The sequence below is a fragment of the Rutilus rutilus genome, assembly GCF_951802725.1.
Source record: "Rutilus rutilus genome assembly, chromosome: 2".
Lineage (NCBI taxonomy): Eukaryota > Metazoa > Chordata > Actinopteri > Cypriniformes > Leuciscidae > Rutilus > Rutilus rutilus.
In genome coordinates this window covers 27,079,899-27,103,279 of record NC_140210.1, presented here as the reverse complement: position 1 = coordinate 27,103,279, position 23,381 = coordinate 27,079,899, and the positions used below count along the sequence as shown (strand labels likewise).

Below are 23,381 nucleotides of genomic sequence, written 5' to 3'. Positions count from 1 at the left end.
AATATAAAACTCAAAACTAAGTATTTTGAACATCATCTTTCAAGAGCAAGCGGTTTGTGAATCCTGCATTGAACTCCTGGCTTTGAGAAGCAGTCGTCAGTAATATAAAGGGAACACAGCAAAAGTTTAGGATTATACTGCTGTGATATCGTGGTAAAGATGAATTTTAACCACTGATTCTTCACATGCTCGTCCATGCAGTGTAAAAAAACTGGCTTTACCTTCACATTGTAGAGCACAGCGTCTTCTCGACATGATGCTATCCAGTATCCACAGGAATCAGCTGCAGGTTTGAGGGTCAAGTTTTCCCTGGTGTCTGCGCACGCAATAAGTGGGCGGGCAATATGCTAATGTGTCGTCTTGACGTCAACGAAGCGGCTTATGACTCGTTTGAAAAACAATTCATTTCAGTGACTTTATATACGTGCACTTTCAGATTTAAAACTTTGCAGGATGTTTTCATTCACTTAGAGCTATATTACACACTACATGAAAGGTCATTTTCAAAAATCCATAATAGGGGCCCTTTAAATTCCCTGACAGCCCAAATTTTGCCTGGTTTTAGCCTAGACGTCAGGGCTGTGTTTGGACGGCTATTAGACGTCTTATAAACGCAAAATTGCTTGCTGGGTACTGAGGATCATTTAGGGCCTGAGGTCCAGATCACTAAAACCAAAGTGCTCAAATGTACTGGGTCTGTGTGTGTCCTGTAGCCATTGTCTTGTTGCATTTGGATTAGCATTGATGATCTCAGGTCATAAGTGACGTGTCATGTACATGGATGTTTTGGTTCATTAGAGTTTCAGAAAATGTTGCTGTCTTGCCTTTTCTCTCGTCATGGCCCTGATGTGCTTTGACAATGGTTGTGCAACTGGTTAGGCTTACCCTGTGACTCATTACAATAGATCAAGTTTTCCTGGCTTCTCAGAAACACATGGGTGGAGAGCCGTCCTGGCACTTGTCTGGTCCTGAACCCTCTATTGTATGATTAACGTTGATCGGTGACACCAAACCGACGTGGCTGGTGGAACAACTCTCATGGCACATTGGTGTCTCTTGCCAATCTCTTGTCTCTTGTCTTGTCTCTTGTCAGAGGTGGTGTCTGGATAGTCACATTGTTACATTCTTTGAGTGTGTCACCTCTTACATTCGCTGTAAAGAGGTGTGTCGCTGGTGCGTATTTAAAGTGGTGGAATTTGACAGGAGTCTCAGCATGTCTGCCGAACTGGAAGAGCAGGGTTTTGTGTAAATATGATCTCTGGCAGCGCTGGCATGTTTAGTTAGTACAGTTAATGTTTGCATCAGTCTCAGCAAAAGTGTGGACAAAGTAAGGTAAATGACTTCATCTTTCAATATCTCAGACAGTTAACAGTCATACTCATATTAAATATTTATAAGTAAACCTTGTCAATTAAGTGATCAGTGAAGGGAGCAATTTTAGACAGAAATGTATTACTAATTTTAAAATATTAATTACAACAACTACAACAAAAATTATATTATTATTATTATTATTATTATTATTATAAAAAAAATTGTGAATGGAAAGTGGATTTTAAACATTTATTGTTTTAATATTATTATAAGTCATGTCATTCTAACCCTGTGCTGTTTTTTACACAGCCTTAAAGAAATCCTACAATTTACTGAATGATTGCAAATTCATTGTCAATTAATTACTTAAATTACTTAAAATGTAGTAAAAACTAATACTGTGAAATATTATTACAATGTAAAAAAATTTTTTTCTATTTTAATGTAATTTAAAGTATAATTTATTCCTGTGATGGCAAAACTGAATTTTCAGAAGCCATTACTCCAGTCTTCAGTGTCACATGATCCTTCAGAAATCATTCTAAAATGCTGATTTGGTGCAAGAAATTAGTAAAAAACCAAGGCTACTTACTGTCAGTGTTGAAAACAGCTTAATATTTTTGTGGAACATGTGATATATTTTTTTTTTAAATCAGTTATTTGATGAATATACTTTTCAAAAGAACATTATAGAAACTGATTCTTAAAGTTCTCAAAGCTATTGTACATGTTACTAGTGCTGGGCGGTGTGACCAAAAATCCACATCACGGTATTTTTCACGGTAGCATGACTGGGTGTAAAACACATTTTTCACTGAGTGAGAGAGGAAATGCTGCAGTAGATTGACTTAGAATGCCCTATTTTAATGTCATGAGTGACTAACTAGTATTATTACAGGTTTGCAAGGCTGTTTATAAAGAGGTGCCAGCAGGAGGTGCTTTAGGAGTGGCAGAAATAGCGGTTTCCCTGGTAACGGCTGTACACAAAGCAACAACGCTCATAAACGTTGCTTTATCAGATAAAGAAAGATAAAGAAAGATTCAATCGTAATAACAAAGAAACTTTTCTAAAGACCGTCAGTTCACTTCAGATACATTAATATAAAAACACCCACGCCGCGTTTTGATTTTGAAACGTGCAGTGCTCATGTTTATTCAACGATGTCAATGCCAACCACAAATAGATTTTGCCAACCACAAATAGATTTGTACCGGTAATATAATTTGACAGCTATCAATTATAGTTTAACCTATCCATCTTCAAAGTCACGTGCATCAACTACAGTGCAACAGAGAAAAAGGACCCTCTCAAACAGTGTCGTGCCGCGCCGTGTTCCGATCATTATTAAAGCGACATACATCGGTATTGCGGTATTTAAAAAATTCATATCATAACAAAAATAAACACCGGTATTCGGTATGAACTGGTATACCACCCAGCACTACATGTTTCCACACTTTACAGTTTGATATGTGATGATGTGACCCAAACAAGTGATGTCAGAACAGTAACTGACACTCATCTGACCCTGTTAGTTGAGGTGATGTAGCCCTAGTGATCTTCTTATAGCTGGTGATGTCATTTGGCCTGCAAGTGCTGTTATGTCACCCTGTTGCATTCACTGGTGATTGATAGTGAGTCTTGTTGTTTATTCCCTTGACCCTGCTTCAACTGATTGGCACACACACCTACTTTGAACAAGTCTGTGTGAATGTGTGGCTTGGCTCATCCCTTGTGATTGAAGTGAATCTCACTTAATGTCCAGGCTTTTAATGAAGCTGTCATTTATTGCCCTTATCGCCTAGTGTTAATTCAGACTACAGAAAAAATGCAGCTGGTTATACCTTGTAGTGTATCATGTACCCCTGCTCACATGTTTCATGTTGGCATTATATTCGTGTTAGTTAGTGTTCATCTGTTGGAAATGTAGAGTGCAGTGCACTGGATTAAGCATTAAGATGGCTTGTCAAATTAAAAGTACTTCAACTTTTAAAAACGCATCTTGAGACACCATCAATCTTTTTCTATTCTGTTAATTACCCATTCTGTGCTTCTCAGTAATGGTGCGTGTCCACTGCAGCGAGAGAACTCTGCTCAATGACACTCAAAATGCTAGATGTTCTCCGCTTTGGGGCGTATCTGAATGTGTGTCTAAAAACTAGTTTGCTTTCAGTAACCAGCCAATATGAACATCATATATAAACACAAGTACAATTAAAACGATGCAACTATTGAATACCAAAGTTAGGGGTGGGAATCTTTAAGCACCTCACGATCCGATCCGATTCCGATTCAGAGAGTAATGATCCGATTCCAAAATGATTCTTGATCTGCTTTTTTTTTCTTATGAATTAATCTAATTAATACATCTTAATCTTTTTTTAGTTAATTAAAAACAAACCTAATAGAAACATTTCAGTGTGTAACTAGCAGCTTTTATTTAAATCGTGAATTAGTTATAAACAGGAAGCGAGCAAAGAGCACTCCCTTTATAATCACTGAAGCTGTCAATCACTTCAGCACTAGTTAGTTACCCCAGGCGGTCAGAGACCCCCGGAAAACATCCCCATTGGTCCAGTTCATAATCCCTCCTTGCAGTGTATACTAACTGAATTGATGTACAGTTTACTGTCAGCATCTGTGGGTGTGGGTGTGCTATAAGAAGCTGGTCACACGCCAGGCTGCTAGCGGTCTTGGTCATGATGTACTGTATTATGAAGTCATCGTTTGTGGATAAAAAGTCTTAAAGTCATGAAGAAGCTATCACACCCAATCCAGCACGTCACTTAGCTGATGTTGCATTTGTAGCATTACGATTGTCAATAAATGGACATCAGCTGAGAATGTTTGCTCCGGGACATATGCCTGAGCGAACACTTGGCCTCAAACAATAGTAACTGTGTTCCTAGCAGCTGATAAAAGTCCCCTGTGAATGTGTGTGTGTGTGTGTGTATGTTGGACCAGTCGCCAGGTCTTGCCAGCTGGAGTTTAACCCCATCTTCAACTTCTCTCATATGGCTAACACACACACACACACACACACACACACACACACACACACACACACACACACACACACACACACACTTTCAAACAACCCTTTAAGTCATAAATCTCCCGTTCTGTATCATCAAATGATCCCATGTAACGACTGAGACAAATCAGACACAATTATTTGGTATATTTAACAAATAATCTTTAAAACTTACTCTGGGATCTATGGTCCCATCCCCCCAACAAGGGCAAGAAGGGTATTGGTTACCATGACTACGATCAGATAAGTTGGTTTTATTTCTGTTAAAAATGTGGTCACGTGGAAAAAGCAGAGGCCACAGAAAAGACCCACAGCCCTTAAAACAGACTTTCCTGCATTAATTTATGGACGAACTGATCTATAAATGAACATGCACCCCAGGACACTGTGTGAATGATTTACTGTCTTGTGTAGTGTCTAGTGTCATAGTGATACTATGTATTTTATGAGAGAACTAGTTAATGTAACCCCACCTATATCATGTCTCCTATCTAATTAATCCTCATTTAATGACTCACACTTTAGTGCACATCACCTTCTCATAGAATGCAGATGGCAAGGCCCACACTTGAGCCAGTCATAAATCCTCCCAACAGAGGAGTTTCCCGCTTGGAAATCCCCCCTTTCTTATTGGTTGAGCCAATCCTGAAAGGTGGTACCTTTCTCAGGCTTTAAATGGCCTCTACACAAGCCCTTCTCTCTCTTGGCCTTCTCTTGTACGTTCGGGTTGCTGTCCTGCGGGGCAGCAGGCCTTGACTCACAACCAGCCATGTGGTCATTCAGGAGAGAGGGGACTCCCTCAACCACAACAGAATCAAGGACAACATCAGGAGTTTGACACAACTTGTTCATTCAATGCAGAGGAGGTCCATTGCAACTCCAACCATCAACTCTTCCGACTTTCTCCCTTCTCCTGGCCTCTCCGGCCCAGGTCTGGCAAGCCAACATCTGCGCTCCAGCCACGTACTCACTAAGAGAGAGAAAACCTTCAACCAGAACAGAGTCAAACAAACCATTCAAGTTCATCAACATTTCTTCATTCAACGACGAAAAAATCAATTATGACTCATGGAACCATCGAAATCCTTCTTCAGGAACTTCACAAAATGTTTTCACTGCAAAGGCCATGCATGCATACATTTAATGAGGTGCTCTGAAAATGATAAGCTGATGGTTCTTTTCATAGTTAAATGGATCTTTTCCATAGTTCCATTCCCTGCTTCCGGTTTCATTCTGTCACTTACAAGACATTTCCTTTCCCCGGAAATGAACATTTCTTAGAATTAATAAACAATTATCACTGAGTGTTCACAGGAGGAACAGGTTGATTGATTGTAATATTAATTTTACTACATTAAATTAATTATATTAACTGATCAAAATCGTCATAATTAATTATTACAAGTTACGATTGATTATTAATATTTATTTTGAGCTAATTTGCTACACCATTAGCTAATTTAAATTTCTAAAGTCTGTGAACATGGGGATTTTCTCCCTGTGGGATAATAGGTTAATGGATCTGTTTGTATTTAAATGGCAGTACTAGTCACAATGAATGAATCAAACATCTTCAGAGTTTAGGTGGCAGTTGTAAAAGATGGGTTTGACGGTCTGCTGTGCATTGTTTTATGTATCTTAGATGTATGTGTGTGGTGGAAGAAGTGTTTTGGGGTTTGGATGATTTCTGGTCTCCGGGGATCTTATTTTGGAGTAAGGCTGGGCGATAAATGATATCATATCGAGATCATGATCAAATCTAGATCAATAACAATGATAAACACTGGACATTTTTACTCTATGGATTATTCTAACAGCCTATCACACAGCAGAAATAAATTTGACAACAGCCAGACCCAGTCAGTGAATGTTGCTAATAAGTGATTTCTGTGTGTCCCTGTGTGAAAGAACGGCGCGGTTTCGTCTGATACACACAGACTCACACGCATGTGGCGCTCACTCAGCATCTGCCGTCTCAGTGAGGACATGAGCACATCAACTTCATCTCCAGAGCTACTTTGAGAGTCACTTCACAAGCTTTTCACTGTTTCATTTGAGAAAACTTCCCTGAAACTGAAAGATCATCACGACAAACCGTCAAAATAAGTCAGTTTTAACTTTAAGAAATTGACAGAATATATATCACTACTGTAGCCTATACTAAAATTATTATTTCTGAGAAATGTCACACAACCAAGTTATTTTTTTATTCGTTTTAAATGTATATAGTTCTGTTGTGCAGCATCTTATTTGACACACACAAAAAAAAAAAAACGTTTTGTTGTAAATTGTTATATTTTCATTTGATTCCATTGTAAAAGCTAAATTAAATTGTTCAAGTTTATATACATTTGTATTAAATCATCAAACACACAATTTCCCAAAAAATTAAATGGAAAACACAGAATTTAGGGAAATATAAAATGGATTTCATGGGGCCCTAAATTAAAAGGTAGCTACTCTGTGGAGTTTAATTGTGAACAAACAAGTTTACATGTTTGCATTCATTCTCAAGGTCTAACAAATATGTGGAAAGCTGCATTTCCTTCCCCATTAATGGTAGGTAAATGAATATTGTGATTAATATCGATATCGTATGATATGGAAAAAAATATCATGCTAATATTTTTGCCCGTATAGCCCAGCCCTGTTTTAGAGCTTTGATCTCAGGGAGGTCTGTCTCAATGGGTGGGTATGTGTGTGTTGCGGGTTGTCTGATTTACTATTTCCTGTCACAAGGAGACAGACTGGCGCTCAGTAATTGTACCAGCATTTGTAGTGAGGTTGTGCACCATTCAGAGTTGAACTGAAATGCTAATTCAATTCGAGTTCATTTCCTGAATTTGTTTTGAGTTTGAGAAAATACCATTTATAATTGAATGACGTAATGGGAATGATTGAGTGTGTATTTAATTTCATTACATTTAATTTTTTTGTGTAAATTACACAAACAAGTTATCACACAGCTTAAATAATTAAAATACGTCTCAAATACAATGTTGTATTTATACACTACAGTTCAAAAGGTTTTTTTGACAGAGAAATTAATACTTTTATTCAGCGAGGAAGCACAAAATGGATCAAAAGTGAAAGTAAAGTCACTCATAATGTGACAAAAGATTTCTATTTTAAATAAATGCTGTTCTTATGAACTTTCATCAAATAATCCACAAAACTATTAAGCAGCACAACTAAGACTAAAGCCTGGAGTAATGACTGCTGAAAATGCAGCTTTGACATCACAAGAATGAATGAGTGCTTGCTGTTTTTACTGGATCAAATGAATGCAGCCTTGAGTATAAGAGACTTCTTTTAAAAAATATTATAAATCTTAGTGACCCCAAACTTTTGAACAGTAGTGCACTTCATTATATCCCATTAATTAATTTATCACATAAATTAACATTAATTTTATGCATCACGATTGAGGAAAACATTTTTTTTTAGAATGCTCCAATTTACTTCATATATTAGTTTATAGATTCTGTATTTGATAATGAATATCTATTATTTTTTGTTTTTATAAATATTATCTGAAAACAATGTGATGGACATGACAGTATTAAGCAGTTTAGAGAAATACTGTATGTCTAATCAAACAATGTATTCTATATCAGGGAATATGTAAGCAAAATTATTGGTGCAATTGAATATTTTGTTGCAAAACTTGTGTCGGTCTAATGAAATTCTTCTGTTGAGTGACTGTATTGATGTTATTTGAACGGCAATACCTCTCCCTCTCATTTCAATTCAAATTCCTCATGAATGAATGTGAGTTTTAAATTTCAGCATTTTGCCTAACCCTGGTAGTGAGATGGCTTTCACAGCAACAGGTTATGCGAAATGTGAGAAATAAAAATAAAAAAATTTTTTTTATGTTTTGAATACAATTATTCTGTTAGAACAGTGTCGTGTAAGCATCCCCTAAGTTAATAACCAATGATCTTCACGACAGAAGTGAATCAATCAATCAAAACTAACTTTAGCTGGACAATAACTTTATCCTAGAGCTGCTGTAAAGCCAAAGCGATCTCTGTTACTGTAATTTCCTGTTATCACTGTAAAGGTGCTTTGAAACAATTCATATTGTTAAAAGCGCTATAAATGAAGGTGACTTGAATAATAATGGTAACATTTGGAATTCATCCTTTTATGACCTTAGGCTACTCTTGTTTTCTTAATCTATTCATTACACTGACAAAAGTCTTATAACCAGTTTTATGGATGTGCGATATGGCAAAAATATCATATAACAATGCCTTTTTCAGACAGGATCACATTCCACAATCTTATCATGATTCTTTTTCATGTTGCTTTTTAAGTCTATTTTGCAAGTCACTGAGTAGTACAGCCAAACTTATTTCCCCATTTTTAAAAATGTAGCCATATTGGTAACAAAAAAGTAAAAAGAATGACAGACCACTTAAAGGTATGGTGACCAGACGTCCCGGAAAATTCGGGACAGTCCTGAAATCTAAGCTGTTGTCCCGAATCCCGATTCCGGCCCTAATTGTCCCGAAAATTATACTAAAGCAAATTCTTGAGTAGTTATTGTCTGATAAAACATTAAAAACTGTCCGTGGAGGTTGAGTCGTCCCGCAGCCAGCCCCCGCCGGCTGCTCAGTGGCTGCAGCATCTTTTTTGTTTCTTTTTTTGAAGTTCTACAAAGATACCGTAGGTGCGAATTTAGATGTGCATTGATAAGCGAGCGCAAGTTGCCGCAGCCGCGAGGACAGTGAATGTGCAAGGCAGCCAGTCGTAAAGGAGTGATTGATTGGTCGCGGCACTGTGTGCAAAAAAATACTTCGGCCTAATGTCTGATGTCGGGTTACACAAAGCAAATCATCTACACAATTATTTAGTTTTCTTATTTAATGACCGACAATTTAGTTGTGATAATAATTTTGGCATAAGGCTTATTAGCGTTAGGCCATAGCCTGAAAGGAAACAGGTTTTTTTTGTTTGTTTTTTTACAATGACATTTGAGTTTGACTAATGATAGACTGTTGATCTTTGAATAAAAATATGTTTGGTTCAGGTTTGAAATTAATTCTATTTTATTATTATCTACTAATAATAAAAATAACTAATAACTACTGCTTGTTATTAAAAATAAGAAGATACAAATGACAAATAATAGGACAAATACAATATAAGATACAAATGTATTGTACAACTGTAACAGTAGCATTCAAGTAAGAAAATGAATAAACAAATAAAATACTACCTACACTTCACTGTATGAGTGGGTCAAGATCAGTGAGTGATTTTCTCTTTGTTGTTTGATTAACATTAATGGCACAGACTACTGTCACTTTTAAGACCGAATGCACTGATCTAATAAACTGACACACATCCATACTGTTAACATTCACTTAAGACATGATTGTGTTTATGGAAACCTTGTGTATATGTCTGACAGTGTTCGCGCGATAAGATGCGAAAGAGAACTTAGTTCAGTTCTCACTCGCTGTGTGTCAGGCTTTTAGTGTGTGCGCTCTTCGGGTATATGCTTTAGAAAAACTTACGGCAGAACAGCGTGCGAATAAAAAGTTGAACTTGCAATGCTTTAAAACGCATGTGAACTGATGGCGAACAACTGTAATGTCACGTGAGCATAACTCTACCACTGCTTTGCTAAACGTGATGTGAATGAACGTCACGTTGTACATTATGTTGGGACAGTGGATTGCAATTGCAAGTGGATCCAGATTGTGGAGACATTTTAATCATTCACAATCTAAAATCGTGATATATCTCACACCCCTAGCCAGTGTAACCAATGCTGTATGTTCCTTGTTGTGTCTGTTATTTGTGGTCTGTGTTAAGTATGTCATGGCATAGTGATTGATCTCTCTCTTTCTCTCTCCTTTATCTCCAGGGCTGTTGAGAAGTTGACAGGCCACCGTTTTGAGAATCACTCCTTCAGTGTGTCGTACATACTGGACGAGGAGGCAGGAAGGGACGGGGGTGGAAGACCCCAGGTCCCGCGAGGGGCATCTAAAATGGGGACAGGAAGTCGGGAGCAGGAGTTTGGTCAGCCAGGGGCGATGGGAGGCCCCCAGGGGCCGAGGCAGCGTCAGCAAGAACTGCCTCTAAGAATCCTAGTACCCACTCAATTTGTGGGAGCCATCATTGGAAAAGAGGGACTCACCATAAAGAACATCACAAAGCAGACACAGTCCAAGTAAGAAGTCTTGATATTTTTTCAATCAGTACTTGTCTAATTAGTAATGTTAAATAGAATTGATCATTATAATTTAAAGATGCAATTATAGTTTTTATAGCTATTATAGTTTAATGTCACTAATATGGATACACTGATATGACATTTCTGTGCCGATGATCAACAACTTGCTATGGCTGAAACAATAATTGGTTTTACTTTTTGCATTTTAATCCTTTTAATTTCAGATAGTTAATTAAAAATCACTTACTTGATACATTCAAAAATTTAGAATTTGGATTTTGTAATAGTGGTTAAACCAATATATCATCAATGCCGATATTTGGCATTATTAAAGGTGGGGTAAGCGGTATTAAATAAGCTCAGAAGGAATCACTGGAAAATAAAGGGTTATAACTGGGCAAGATCTTTAGGACCTGCGTCAATATTAGAAAAACTTTCCAGCGCTGGAGAGAGCAAAGCGGGAAGGCCTGAAAACAGACGCGGAGGTTGCTTTGATTCGGCTCCACATGAGTAACATTAAAGGAACACTCCACCGCTTTTTCATATTAAACTATGTTATTCCCTTAACTAAGACGAGTTGATACATACCTCTCTCGTCTCAGTGCGTGCACTTAATCGCTCTGGCGCGCGGCGACACTGATAGCACTTAGCTTAGCCCAGTTCATTCATTAGGATCAAGACAGAGATGAAGCTAGAAGCGACCAAACACCTCCACGTTTTCCCTATTTAAATACAGTTACACGAGTAGTTACACGGAATAGCACTTGGGAGCACTTCGACTCGGCGCAGTAAAAAGTCACGTTGGTTCTAATGACACAAGTGAGAGGGGGAGAGGATTTTCAGGAGTGACTTTTTACTGCGCCGAGTCGAAGTGCTCCCAAGTGCTATTCCGTGTAACTACTCGTGTAACTGTATTTAAATAGGGAAAACGTGGAGGTGTTTGGTCGCTTCTAACTTCTAACTAATCTCTGTTTGGATCCTAATGAATGAACTGGGCTAAGCTAAGCGCTATCAGTGTCGCCGCGCGCCAGAGCGATTGAGTGCACGCACTGAGACGAGAGAGGTATGTATCAACTCTTCTTAGTTAAGGGAATAACATAGTTTAATATGAAAAAACGGTGGAGTGTTCCTTTAAGTTTGAGTGTCACTGTTTGTCTGGAGCTGCTGTGCTGTTGGCAACTAACAACCAACTCTTGTTTGTAATTACTATTGTGTACTGTACGTTCATTTTTGGCGCTTCCTTGTCATTCATTCATCATCTGCGCTTTATTTTTCGTGAAGCATTATTTTCTTGCGCTCCTGCTATGATAAACAGACATCTACTCTTGGATTGCGTGTGCTAGTGAGAGTTTCACTAATGACTGCTGAGTGACGTGTTTAGCGTCTCGCCTCGCATGCAGGGGCAGCGGGGTTCCAGGCTGACTCAGAGCAGGGCGGTTAGGATTGGAGGATGAGTTTTGGAGGCGGAGCATTGAAGAGAGGGATGTGTTTGTTTGATTTCCAAATATCAATAATGTCCAACAGCGTTTTTGAAATACAGCTTACCCCACCTTTAATTATCGAAGGTGTGTCCGATGAGTGTATGAAGCAGGCCTGAGAACCCTGCCCCTGAGCTCAGACTATCTTTGTTCAATAATAGTTGTTTTGAATAATTGAAAGCCAAGTGCTTAATACTTAAGCAATTTAATATCTAAAGAACATTAAATGCCATAAACCTCACAAACTCTGGCATATCTAGCTAGATCTTCAAGTGTGCATACCCTGTATAAAGGTGCATATGCATTGCAAGGATGGATCGTCACGCACAAAGGATCTAAGCTGTGTGAGTTAGATGCGGACAGTAGAATTTGGCTGCCACTTGACATGCATGAGCTAGCAACTTTAAATCCTTCATGTCAAACATCCGGTTTGCTGCCACGTATGTCATATTGATTTATCTTTTAATTATTTATTTCTACAGATTTTATAAAATATTATGCAAATTAAGCATAATTATAATACAATGAGCATATTTGTTTCACAAACTACAGCAAATGTTTGTATGTAACAAACCCTTCGACACAAATGTTTATTCAGAGCTATTTCATTTGTTCAAATACAACTATACATGGCACAAAGGGATGGAATAAACCTGCAGGATTCTTGAGGGTTGTTTTTCTTGTTTGACTAATTTAAACGTAAAATTGAAATCTTAAAAATGCTGCTTTATACGCTTAATTCAACATTCAGTGTCTTTCTGGGTCGTAATTACACATTGTGTATTTAACTACATGTGACAATGTAGTTCAAAAATGTGATAAATGTCATCCTTCTCTCTGTCTCAGGGTAGATATCCATCGTAAAGAGAATGCTGGGGCGACTGAGAAGGCCATCACTATCCACTCATCTAAAGAGGGCTGTTCACAAGCCTGCAGGATGATCCTGGAAATCATGGAAAAAGAGGCTAATGACACCAAGATGTCAGTATTTCATCTGACTGTAGGGCATATTTAAGTTTATATGCTTCATTCGCTTTAGGATTGTTTTTTTTGTTTTAAGACAAATAATTTAAAAACATGTTTTTATATAAATAAGCTCATGGTGTTTATTAACTTAAGTTCAAAAACTGCACCAGTTCAAAATATAAATAAATAAATACATAAATAAACAAACAATTAATATTGTGTACTTTCTCTCTGTGTCAGTGTTGAGGAGGTTCCTCTGAAGATCTTGGCCCACAATAGCCTTGTTGGGAGACTCATAGGGAAGGAGGGCAGGAACCTGAAGAAGATAGAGCAAGATACAGGGACCAAGATCACCATCTCTGCGTAAGTGTGCTCTACATCCATTAAAACTGCTAACAATGTCTTTTATAGGGGTGTAATGATTCACTCATTTTCTCCATGCATATTTAATTATATTTCATTTATAATATTATTGAATATTTATTTAGAATTACAAATCCTGCCAAAGCATATGCATTGATCTTGAAACATTGATTTTTTAAATCGGGAATCATTTGTTTTTATTCAGTAATCGATTTAAAATGCTATGAATCGAATGAATTACAATTCGATAGCGATTTAATATATAAACATTCAATTATATAGATATTTATCATTTTTATTATTGCATGGAAATTCACTGTTATTTTCTGTAAGGTAAAATACTCTAATACTCTGGTATCATTGTTTATTTAGGCAAGCAGAAGGCATTTAAAGGTCCCCTATTATGCAAAATTCACTTTTGCATGCTGTTTGGACATAAATGTGTGTTGGCAGTGTGTGTACACAACCAGCCAATAGTGATAAAAATCCACTCACTCCTTTTTTATTAATCCCCATAAATCATCAGCAGTGTCTCCCAATGACCTGTTTTCAGAATGCTGTTTTAGTGACGTCACTAAGCACAGGCCCCGCCCACGAGTGTTGACAGACACTGCCGTTTTAACATAGACCCGCCCTGATCGAGTTCACAGCCATAGATGAGAATGTCTCCCAAGCGTTGTAACTTAGGTGTTTTGTGGCTGGCTGTATTAATCCACATAGCTCTCTCTCTATTTACTCCCGAAATCTGAGGCAGCCGCTGAAGACGAGGTGGAATTATTTTGTTTTTAAAGAAAATGCTCCCTCAACTCTACCGAAATTCGTTTATGTAACTTACTTGCGCACTTCTTATAACTTTCTGTGTTTCCTCAGCTCTTACGGTGATTTTCTGAAGTAAAACTGACGCTTCATCTTTTGTGTGATGTACAATAAACTTTATTAAACTCATCAGTATATGTTTGATCATCATTCGGACCTGATCCGAAACAGCAGACTTGTAGGCTATTAATAATGGATACATACAAGCAGATGACAAATACGTTATAACCGTAATTAAACTACAAAACTATACCTGTTCCATCTCTATACAGCACTCTGACTCTGTAGGCATTATTGTCCGACTCGAAATGAACACCGTTACTGAGAGTTTCTGATATTATCATCATTCCGTGAGATGAAATTGCCCTGAGAGACTGAGCGCGAGCTCATGAAACTCCGCCCCCTGTGCAGTGCAGCAGCAGCTTATTTGCATTTAAAGGGCACACACTAAAACAGCACGTTTTTACATGCTGTAAAAAATGATCTGTTGGGTATTTTGAGCTAAAACTTCACATACACACTCTGGGGACATCAGAGACTTATTTTACATCGTGTGAAAAGGGGCATAATACGGGACCTTTAACTCTTTCCCCGCCAGCATTTTTTTTTAAAGTTGCCAGCCACCGCTAGCATTTTTGATCATTCATGGCCCACAGAATATTTTGTTATATGAATATCTGAACATATTATATCTGAACTAGAGTTCTCAACGGGCCTGAAAATAACAACCCGACCCGACTCGGCCCGTGGCTTTTAAAGCCCGGACCCGATGTAACCCGACACATCAACATGAATTATCTGCCCGAACCCGGCCCGCGGCCCGATGCCGCGTCGGATTTTTTTTTTCTCATACACGTATTATCATGACCAGCAGACGGAAATTCAAATCAACCTTTAATGTTCACGCCTTTTAACAATACAAACAACTGAAACAATAAACTTTAAATATATAAATAGGCTGTAGTAGCGACGGTGAATTCACCTGAGGCAAGTTTACTTTTCACCAACTCCATCTTCTTCTCCAGGCTAAAGGCGTGCACGCAGCGGCGTCAGGTCTGCCCCCGCCCCTCTCCGTGATGTGCTTGCACGCAGCAGCCAGACTTTCTTTACGGTGAACAGCAGCGATGATTAATAAATGTTTTTTTTTTTTCACTGACTGGAAAAGATTAAGCCCGAGGTCCGACCCGACCCGAGTCATTTGATTATATTTTCGACCCGAACCCGGCCCGAACCCGCGGGTCCCGTCGGGTTTGTCGGGCCGACCCGACCCGTTGAGAACTCTAATCTGAACAATATATCAAAAGAAAGAACTGACCATCTGCTTAAAAAAAAAAAAAAAAAGTTTTGTTCTAGCTTAATGCAATCTTTTTTAATCAACACTTGAATGTGGGTAAGTTATAAAAACATGTTTTTGTCAAAGACTACATCCAGATCGGATTCAGAACGATGATCAAAACACAGACCGAGTCCATCAACACTCCTAAAGCTTGCACAGTCCTATACCACTTCCTGGGTTGACATTTCATTCAGTAACATTAGGCAGTTTTGATTTATATGCTGTTTCACGAGTTCACATCTACATATAATTAATACAATAAGTTTATGCGTATTTGGCGTGCTGTCCGGGGGGAGGGCTCCGAGCTCGGAGTTAGGCCCGAACCCAAAGTACTCCCCCCAGTTGGTAAGTGTAGATGGAACTGGAAGTGTAGATGGAACTGGAAGTGAGGAGATGGGGTGGAGGAGGGATGCTGACAAACTTTCAATGAACAGAGATAGGTCTGCTGTGAATTTATACTCTGTCATTGAGTTGATTACTGATTAATCTCCAGCTGTGCATAATTTGGTTAATTATCTGAACCTGCTCCTCCCGAACTTTGTTAAATAAAACCTCATTTAATGTCGATGATCGCGTTATTTTATATATGCATCTGCTTGCATATGCTGTCGCTTGTTTCTGCTTCTTCACGTGTCTTTTGATCAGGAGATTAAATACTCTTTCAGAAGATGTGTCATAGCATCCCCTACTGTATAACAGTGGAAACATGGAAAGCCGTAAATTTCCGTTAATGGAAAGCGTTGTCTCATAAATGACGGAAATTTCCATCAATGGCGGGGGAAAGAGTTTAGTTTGATTATACCTCAAGTCCTCCTAGGTGTACATGACATTCTTCTTTCAGACAAATACAATCGGAGTTATATTAAAAAATGTCCTGGCTCTTCCAAGCTTTATAATGGGAGTAAATGGCTGGAAAATATTTGCCCATAAAGCCCAAAAAAGTGCATCCATCCATGATAAAAAAAAAAAAACTTAATAAAGGCCTTTTGAAGCAAAGCCATGGGTTTTTGTAAGAAAAATACCTATATTTATAACTTTATAATCTAAAATAACTAGCTTCCAGCAGACGACATGCACATACTACGCAAGTCGACTTGCGCCACAAGAGTAACCCGTGACGCATGTATGACGTAGGATGTAGGAGTATCGTAAGCTTAGACACCTCTTTTGCGGTTTAAATAAATAGGACTGTGCAACAAACTGAAGCTCCTCTTCAATTATATAGAAATCCTCGTCACATCTCTTCAAAATTTCTAATTCGCGACCGGTGTTTTGTTTTGCTCTTTCTTCTGAGCTTCCGCGTTCGTCATTACGTCGTGCGTCGGTTCAGGGGTTAATCTTCCACCGTAAATCGATGCGTACGGCCGTCTGTCGGAAGCTAGTGATTATAGTTTATAAAGTTTTAAATATGGGTATTTTCCTTACACAAATGCATGGCTTCACTTCAGAAGGCCTTTATTAACCCCCTGGAGCCATATGGATTACTTTTAGAGTGAATGGATGCACTTTTTTGGGCTTCAAATTTTCACTAGCCATTCTCTCCCATTATAAAGCTTGGAGGAGACAGGACATTTTTTGATATAACTCAGATTGTATTCGTCTGAAAGAAGAATGCCACATACGCCTGACGCACAGGATGGCTTAAGGGTGAGTTAATCATGGGCTAATTTCCATTTTTGGGTGAACTATCCCTTTAAGAGAGAATAATAGATCAGAACATATATCTGGAGCATTAAGGTTGCATAGCCTATACGTTAACATTGCACAATACTTTTAAATCACTTTTAAATTGTGGCTTATATAAATTTCTACATATACTAATTTATTTTAATATTAAAATAAAGTGATGCAGCATCATTAAGAAATCGCCCTGAAGGTCACTGTGTAATTCGCATCCTGCTTAAGACAGGTTAGGGTAATCATTTAAATAACTCTATGAATTCACTTAGAATTACAAATAATACAGAATTAAATCATTAATCTAAATCAAATCTCATTGGGAACTGAATTGAATTGTTCTGAATTGGCATTAATTGTTCTGGAATCGATTGGAAAACCTATGAATTGTGGAACCAATTAATTTGCTGTCTACCCAAAGATGCACACCCCTTGTCTCATAGGAACCTAGTTAAGAGATTGAGGTTTAATTATGTATGTATTAAATGTTCATCTCATGTGACAGTGCTTATATCCTTCTTTTTGTGCAGATTACAAGACCTGACGATATATAACCAGGAACGTACCATCACGGTGAGGGGAGGGGTGGAGGAGTGCTGTAATGCAGAAATGGAGATCATGAAGAAACTTTCAGAAGCCCATGAGAATGATGTAGCTTCACTTAATGTAAGTAAAACATAGCTTAGGTTACAGTTTATTGGTGGATGGATGTTAGTTTGGGATATGTCTATCATTTGTTTCTAGAGATATGAAGTCGTTTTGAAACAACATGGATAGTGACTTGATACTTATAGAATAGAGTTTTATTCATAATTTGTTATTAATGCTATTTCTTTTTGTTATCTCTTCCTAAACACCCTAATCTCATAACCAGATACTTGTTTATCAGTAAAACATGGAAAAATACCTTTACCTTCCATACATCAAATCATTAAAACTTTGAACAAAATTGATTATTAAACCTAAAGTCTGATTTTTTTCTCAATATATTTTGTCAAAATAATTTGTTTAATCTATTGACGCCCTGTATGAAATATGAATGTGAATGGACATGTGCTCCAAACTGTACTGTTTGCTACTCAGCGTGTTTTGATTAATTCAGATCTAACCTGACCTGAACTGACCTCTGTGCAGTTATGTGGAAGTTTGCGCTCTATGAAAATCTGTTGAGTTGCTGTCAAAAGTAAAAACCCATGTTTGTAGAACTGTTAAACTGTATTTGATTTGAAAAACGTGTCATTATAATAATACCTTTTTCCAATCTTGTCCTGGGATTGAATGCAGTCAAACAACTACCCAAAGAATTTCCTGTGTTCTTTTGTGTCATCAAATATTCTTAAAAAAAACACATAAAATAACATTGTTGAAACAAGATCCAGTTTTACGGACACAGATCTTCCAACATACACAAATATAGCGTGACGTACAGTATCATTTAGGAAAATTATATTCATTCAAATTTGAATGCTCTAAACAAGTAACACTTACCAAGTAAATAAATTCATGGACTTGAACTATTGATTTAAGTTGAATTATTTATTATCATTATTAATTATTGAATGGTTGATTATTGTATCTTGTAGAGTTGACTTATTTTAGAGCTTCTGCCTGTACAATAGAAAACAGGCAGTGATTATCAGGCAGAGTGTGGATGTGAATTGGCATTAACTTAATTTGCTGATTCAGTAACTGTTTGAGTCATGCTCATGCCTCACTTAAACCTGTGAAACTGAGCAAGATTGATTAATATCACTCGCTCATAAAGGCTCACCTATACTCTTAAGATTCACATCTCTCTCCATATTGGTTTCAGCAGCAGACTAACATGATGCCAGGTCTAAACATGAGTGCATTAGGGATCTTCTCCTCCGGCTTGTCTGTTCTCCCCCCAACCTCTGGTCTGCGTGGATCTCTGTCCACCCCTGCCAACTACAGCCCCCTGCTGGTGAGTATCAGGATGTGCTATATCAGGACCCTTGACTGCGAATGACTTTACAAAAGAATGTGTGAGGTGTAAAGGGTGTGTGGGACAGTGAATTGTCTTTCATCTTAGTGTGTATTCTCTCTTTGTAATTTCGGGTTACATTCATCTCACCACATGCTATGGGTGTATGTTTGCCATCACAGGGACCCTCTTCAGTAATGGGGGGCATGTATGGGGTTCCCTCTTCTGGAGCATTATCTCTTCAGCAACTGGTGAGTACTTTTTATTAAATGTGTATCTCAAAAGAACTCTTAATTTTTTTTCTTACTTTGCACACTACTGTATATTGTGACAATCTGAACCTCCTGAGAAGCCTTTCAATTAGATATATGCTACATAAAAAACATTTTTTTTATCACTAGATAACTAGTTTGTGACACACTGAGCTGCCATGTTTTAAGCCATTCAGAATACATTAGAATGTCTTTTAAATTCCAGTTAAGTTCCTGAATTTGACTTGAAGTATCAAACGGATGCACAATTGCATTCGAATTTGAAATTGAAATAAATCCATGCAACTGTTGTAAGTGCAGTTTTTAAAAATACCTTTTATTTTTCTGCATGATTTATGCATGAACATGTTAATATATGGCTTATTTCCAGAAACATTAGATGATATAAATAATCAAAGTTTGTATTTGAATTTGTAGAATGTAAAATATATAGATATTTCATTATATTTATAATTAAATGTATACATTTATACATAATTAAACTTTTAGTACACTTTACAACAAGGTTCAATTTGTTAAGATTAGTTAAAGCATTAGCATTGAATTAACCATGGACAATACTTGTACAGCGTTTATTAATCTTGGTTAATGTAAATTTCTGCTTGCACTATTATTTTATAATTTTAACATAATTTTATCATTTAAAGACACCCCCCCTCCCCCCCACACACACGCACACACTTTACTTTTTGTCCACTTTCCACTATACATTCTAATAAAGTTAACTCCAACAAACATGTGTTTGTTATGGAAGCTTGTTTCCACCACAAAATAAAAAAAAATTAAATGATAATTGCGACTTTTTATCTCACAATTGCGAGTTTACATCTCGCAATTCTGACTTTATTTCTCAGAATTGCGAGATACAAAGTCAGAATTGCGTGAAATAAAGTCACAATTGCGTGTTATAAAGTCAGAATTGCGAGATATAAAGTCAGAATTGCGAGATATAAAGTCAGAATTGTGAGATATAAAGTCAGAATTGCGAGATATAAAGTCGCAATTGCGTGTTATAAAGTCAGAATTCTGACTTTTTCTCTCGCAATTGCGACTTTATATCACGCAATTCTGACTTTATAACACACAATTGCGAGTTTATATCTTGCAATTCTGATATATTTTCTCAGAATTGTGAGATATAAACTCACAATTGTGAGATATAAAGTCCAATTCTAAGGGGGGAAAAAAGACTGATTTTTTTTTTTTTTCAGAATAGTTTATCTCACAATTCTGACTTTATTTCACGCAATTCTGACTTTATATCTCCCAATTGCATATTATAAAGTCAGAATTGCGTGATATAAAGTCGCAATTGCGAGAAAAAAAGTCAGAATTCTGACTTTATAAGACGCAATTGCAACTTTATTTCACGCAATTCTGACTTTATATCTCAAAATTCTGAGAAATAAAGTCCGAATTGCGAGATGTAAACTCGCAATTGTGAGATAAAAAGTCGCAATTATCTCTTAAAATGTTTTATTCTGTGGCGGAAACAAGCTTCCATAGTTTGTTTAGCTGGTTTAATGGAATTATTTTGTAGCTGTTGAATTTCTTTGCATTGCTATTCATTGAAATCCTCTATTCCAGTGGTTCTCAATTCCAGTCCTCAGGACCCGCTACTCTGCACATTTTGTATGTCTCCCTTATTTAGCACACCTGAACCAGATCATCAGCTCATTAGGAGAGACTCCATGAACTGAACTGAGTGTGTCAGATAAGAGAGACATACAAAATGTGCAGAGCAGTGGGTCACGAGAACTGGAGTTGAGAACCACTGCTCTATTCAATTTAAATTCCAACTCTTTAAAGTTTGTTTCATGTTATTATTATAAAGGGTATTGTTAAATCGTCAGTTTTTTCCAACCTTGTGAAACACAACTGAAATGCAAAGATTATTTCCCAATTTTTAGACTTTTTGAAAGACATGTCTTTATTATGCATTTGATGTATTTATTACAATGCATTTTAAAAGATGCATTCTGAGGTTTTGTGGGATATGTGTGTTCTATTATTATTTATCCACCTAAATAATCCTAGTATTTAGTTATCCGGTTATCTCTGTCTTTTTCTCTGCTCAGAGAAAATCTCAGCTAAACAAATAGTAGGATCGAACTGAATTGACCTGAAAAATGATAGATCTTCTATAGATCTGCTTTTTGGCTAAAATAGAAGTTGTATAACTGAAATTGTTGTATTCTGTTTGAACAATTTTGTGAAGCCAATGCTGTTTACTACTGTGAAGCAATCTGTATTATAAAAGTGCTATATAAATAGACTTGACTTGACTACTAGGAGTAAAGGGTGTCTGTGTGTGTGTGTTTCAGTCTACTGAACAGGAAGTGGTCTATCTTTTCATCCCCACTCCAGCAGTAGGAGCTCTCATCGGGAAGAAAGGGCAGCACATTAAAGAGCTGGCACACTTCGCTGGAGCCTCAATAAAAGTGAGACACATGCTGATCCCACTACAGTTGTGAACAGTAACCAGATTAGCATGAGACTTGAATGAAAGATTAGAGTGGACCAGATTGTGTTCTAAGTTGTTTTTCCGGATTAAGAAAACCTTCAAAATTGGACCAAAATCAAAATTATATTTAGAGTCAATGTGTTTAAATTAGTTTAAATTAGTTTAATTATTGGTGTCAACGAAGTACTTGGACTGAAACATTTTAAAACTTCTGCTTTAGACTGTAATCTTTGCTTTTAAACAAATTTGTCAAGTATTTGGTGCCACTTCAGCTACTGGAACAAGGCTACCAAATTGGAATAGAAAAAGAATAATGAAATACGGCAGGAAAATAATTAATACTTGTATCATACAGAGAGGACAAACGTAAGTTTGCACTAGATAATCAGTTGCACAACAAGAACGCAAAGCAATTATATAACACATTAGTTAATAGCTGAATCTACATTGCTTCAGTGACAAGCTATATAGGTTGTCTTAATGGGCTTCTGGTAATCACCTTACAAACTCTTAAACAGCTAGTGTATTTGTATTGTATCAAGGTATCACTGACACTTCTAGCGGTTTAAGTTGTCCTTCATACTCAAATACTTAAATCAAGACACTGTTTTGTGTCACTGCAGATTGCTGCACCAGACAGTCCTGATGAGCCTGAGAGGATGGTCATCATCACCGGACCACCAGAGGCTCAGTTCAAGGTAAAAGCCATAATTCAGTCGTTTATGCTACTGTTTTTCAGGATACAGATTTGATCAGGCAGGACCCAGCTCAGGGTGTTTTACATCGATCTCTATATTCATCCCTCATTTCTCCTTTACTCATCTGTTTATGTGTGGCTGTAGGCACAGGGGAGGATATATGGGAAGTTGAAAGAGGAGAATTTTTTCACAGCTAAGGAAGAGGTGAAGTTGGAGGCACATATAAAAGTACCTTCATCCGCCGCCGGTCGAGTCATCGGGAAAGGTGGAAAAACGGTATGTGTGCTTTGTGAACGTGTGTTTACACATGGTTTTAACATCTGTCTCGGGTGATCCAATCACAAGTCAAGTGAGTCAGATTGCTATTTACACCTGGTAGTAACATACATCTGTCACCACTTGTGGTAAAATAAACAGCACACCTTGCTTTCAAATGTATTTCACATTCTTGCGACAAACAGGATTTAAAAATGTCATATATGCTCATTGTCATTTTAGTCTGGTTCTTTCATGAAGTAAACCTCAGTAGTTGCTGTTGGTCAACATCATTGCCCATCTTTAGTTTAAACCTATGAAACACTTGTGATTTCAATGTTAATATCAGGTCTGTTTGTCTAATCCCTGACCTCTGACCACCCACAGGTCAATGAGCTACAGAATCTCACCAGTGCTGAGGTCATTGTACCACGGGACCAGGCACCAGATGAGAACGATGAAGTGTTTGTTAAGATTATTGGACATTTCTTTGCCAGTCAGGTATGTTCTTGATATTACTCCAGGCCTTGGTTACACTTTTATTTGAGTCTAAAACACCAGTGTCAAACCAA

The 23,381-nt window shown here is 37.3% G+C and overlaps 1 protein-coding gene across 3 annotated transcripts in view; it reads left to right on the top strand.

The window, feature by feature from the left end:
• igf2bp2b (insulin-like growth factor 2 mRNA binding protein 2b) overlaps positions 1-23,381 on the top strand; it is a 46,166-nt gene that overhangs the window by 21,858 nt on the left and 927 nt on the right. For 2 of the 3 annotated variants that reach the window (XM_084390136.1, XM_084390137.1), the window contains 10 exons: positions 10,231-10,536; positions 12,864-12,998; positions 13,224-13,346; positions 17,706-17,841; positions 18,989-19,120; positions 19,303-19,371; positions 21,717-21,833; positions 22,480-22,554; positions 22,699-22,830; positions 23,197-23,310. In XM_084390136.1, the coding sequence (XP_084246262.1) occupies positions 10,355-10,536; positions 12,864-12,998; positions 13,224-13,346; positions 17,706-17,841; positions 18,989-19,120; positions 19,303-19,371; positions 21,717-21,833; positions 22,480-22,554; positions 22,699-22,830; positions 23,197-23,310 (1,215 nt within the window). In that variant the 5' untranslated portion in view covers positions 10,231-10,354. The remainder of the gene's footprint in view (positions 1-10,230; positions 10,537-12,863; positions 12,999-13,223; positions 13,347-17,705; positions 17,842-18,988; positions 19,121-19,302; positions 19,372-21,716; positions 21,834-22,479; positions 22,555-22,698; positions 22,831-23,196; positions 23,311-23,381) is intronic. The other variant, XM_084390138.1, reaches the window with a different exon arrangement.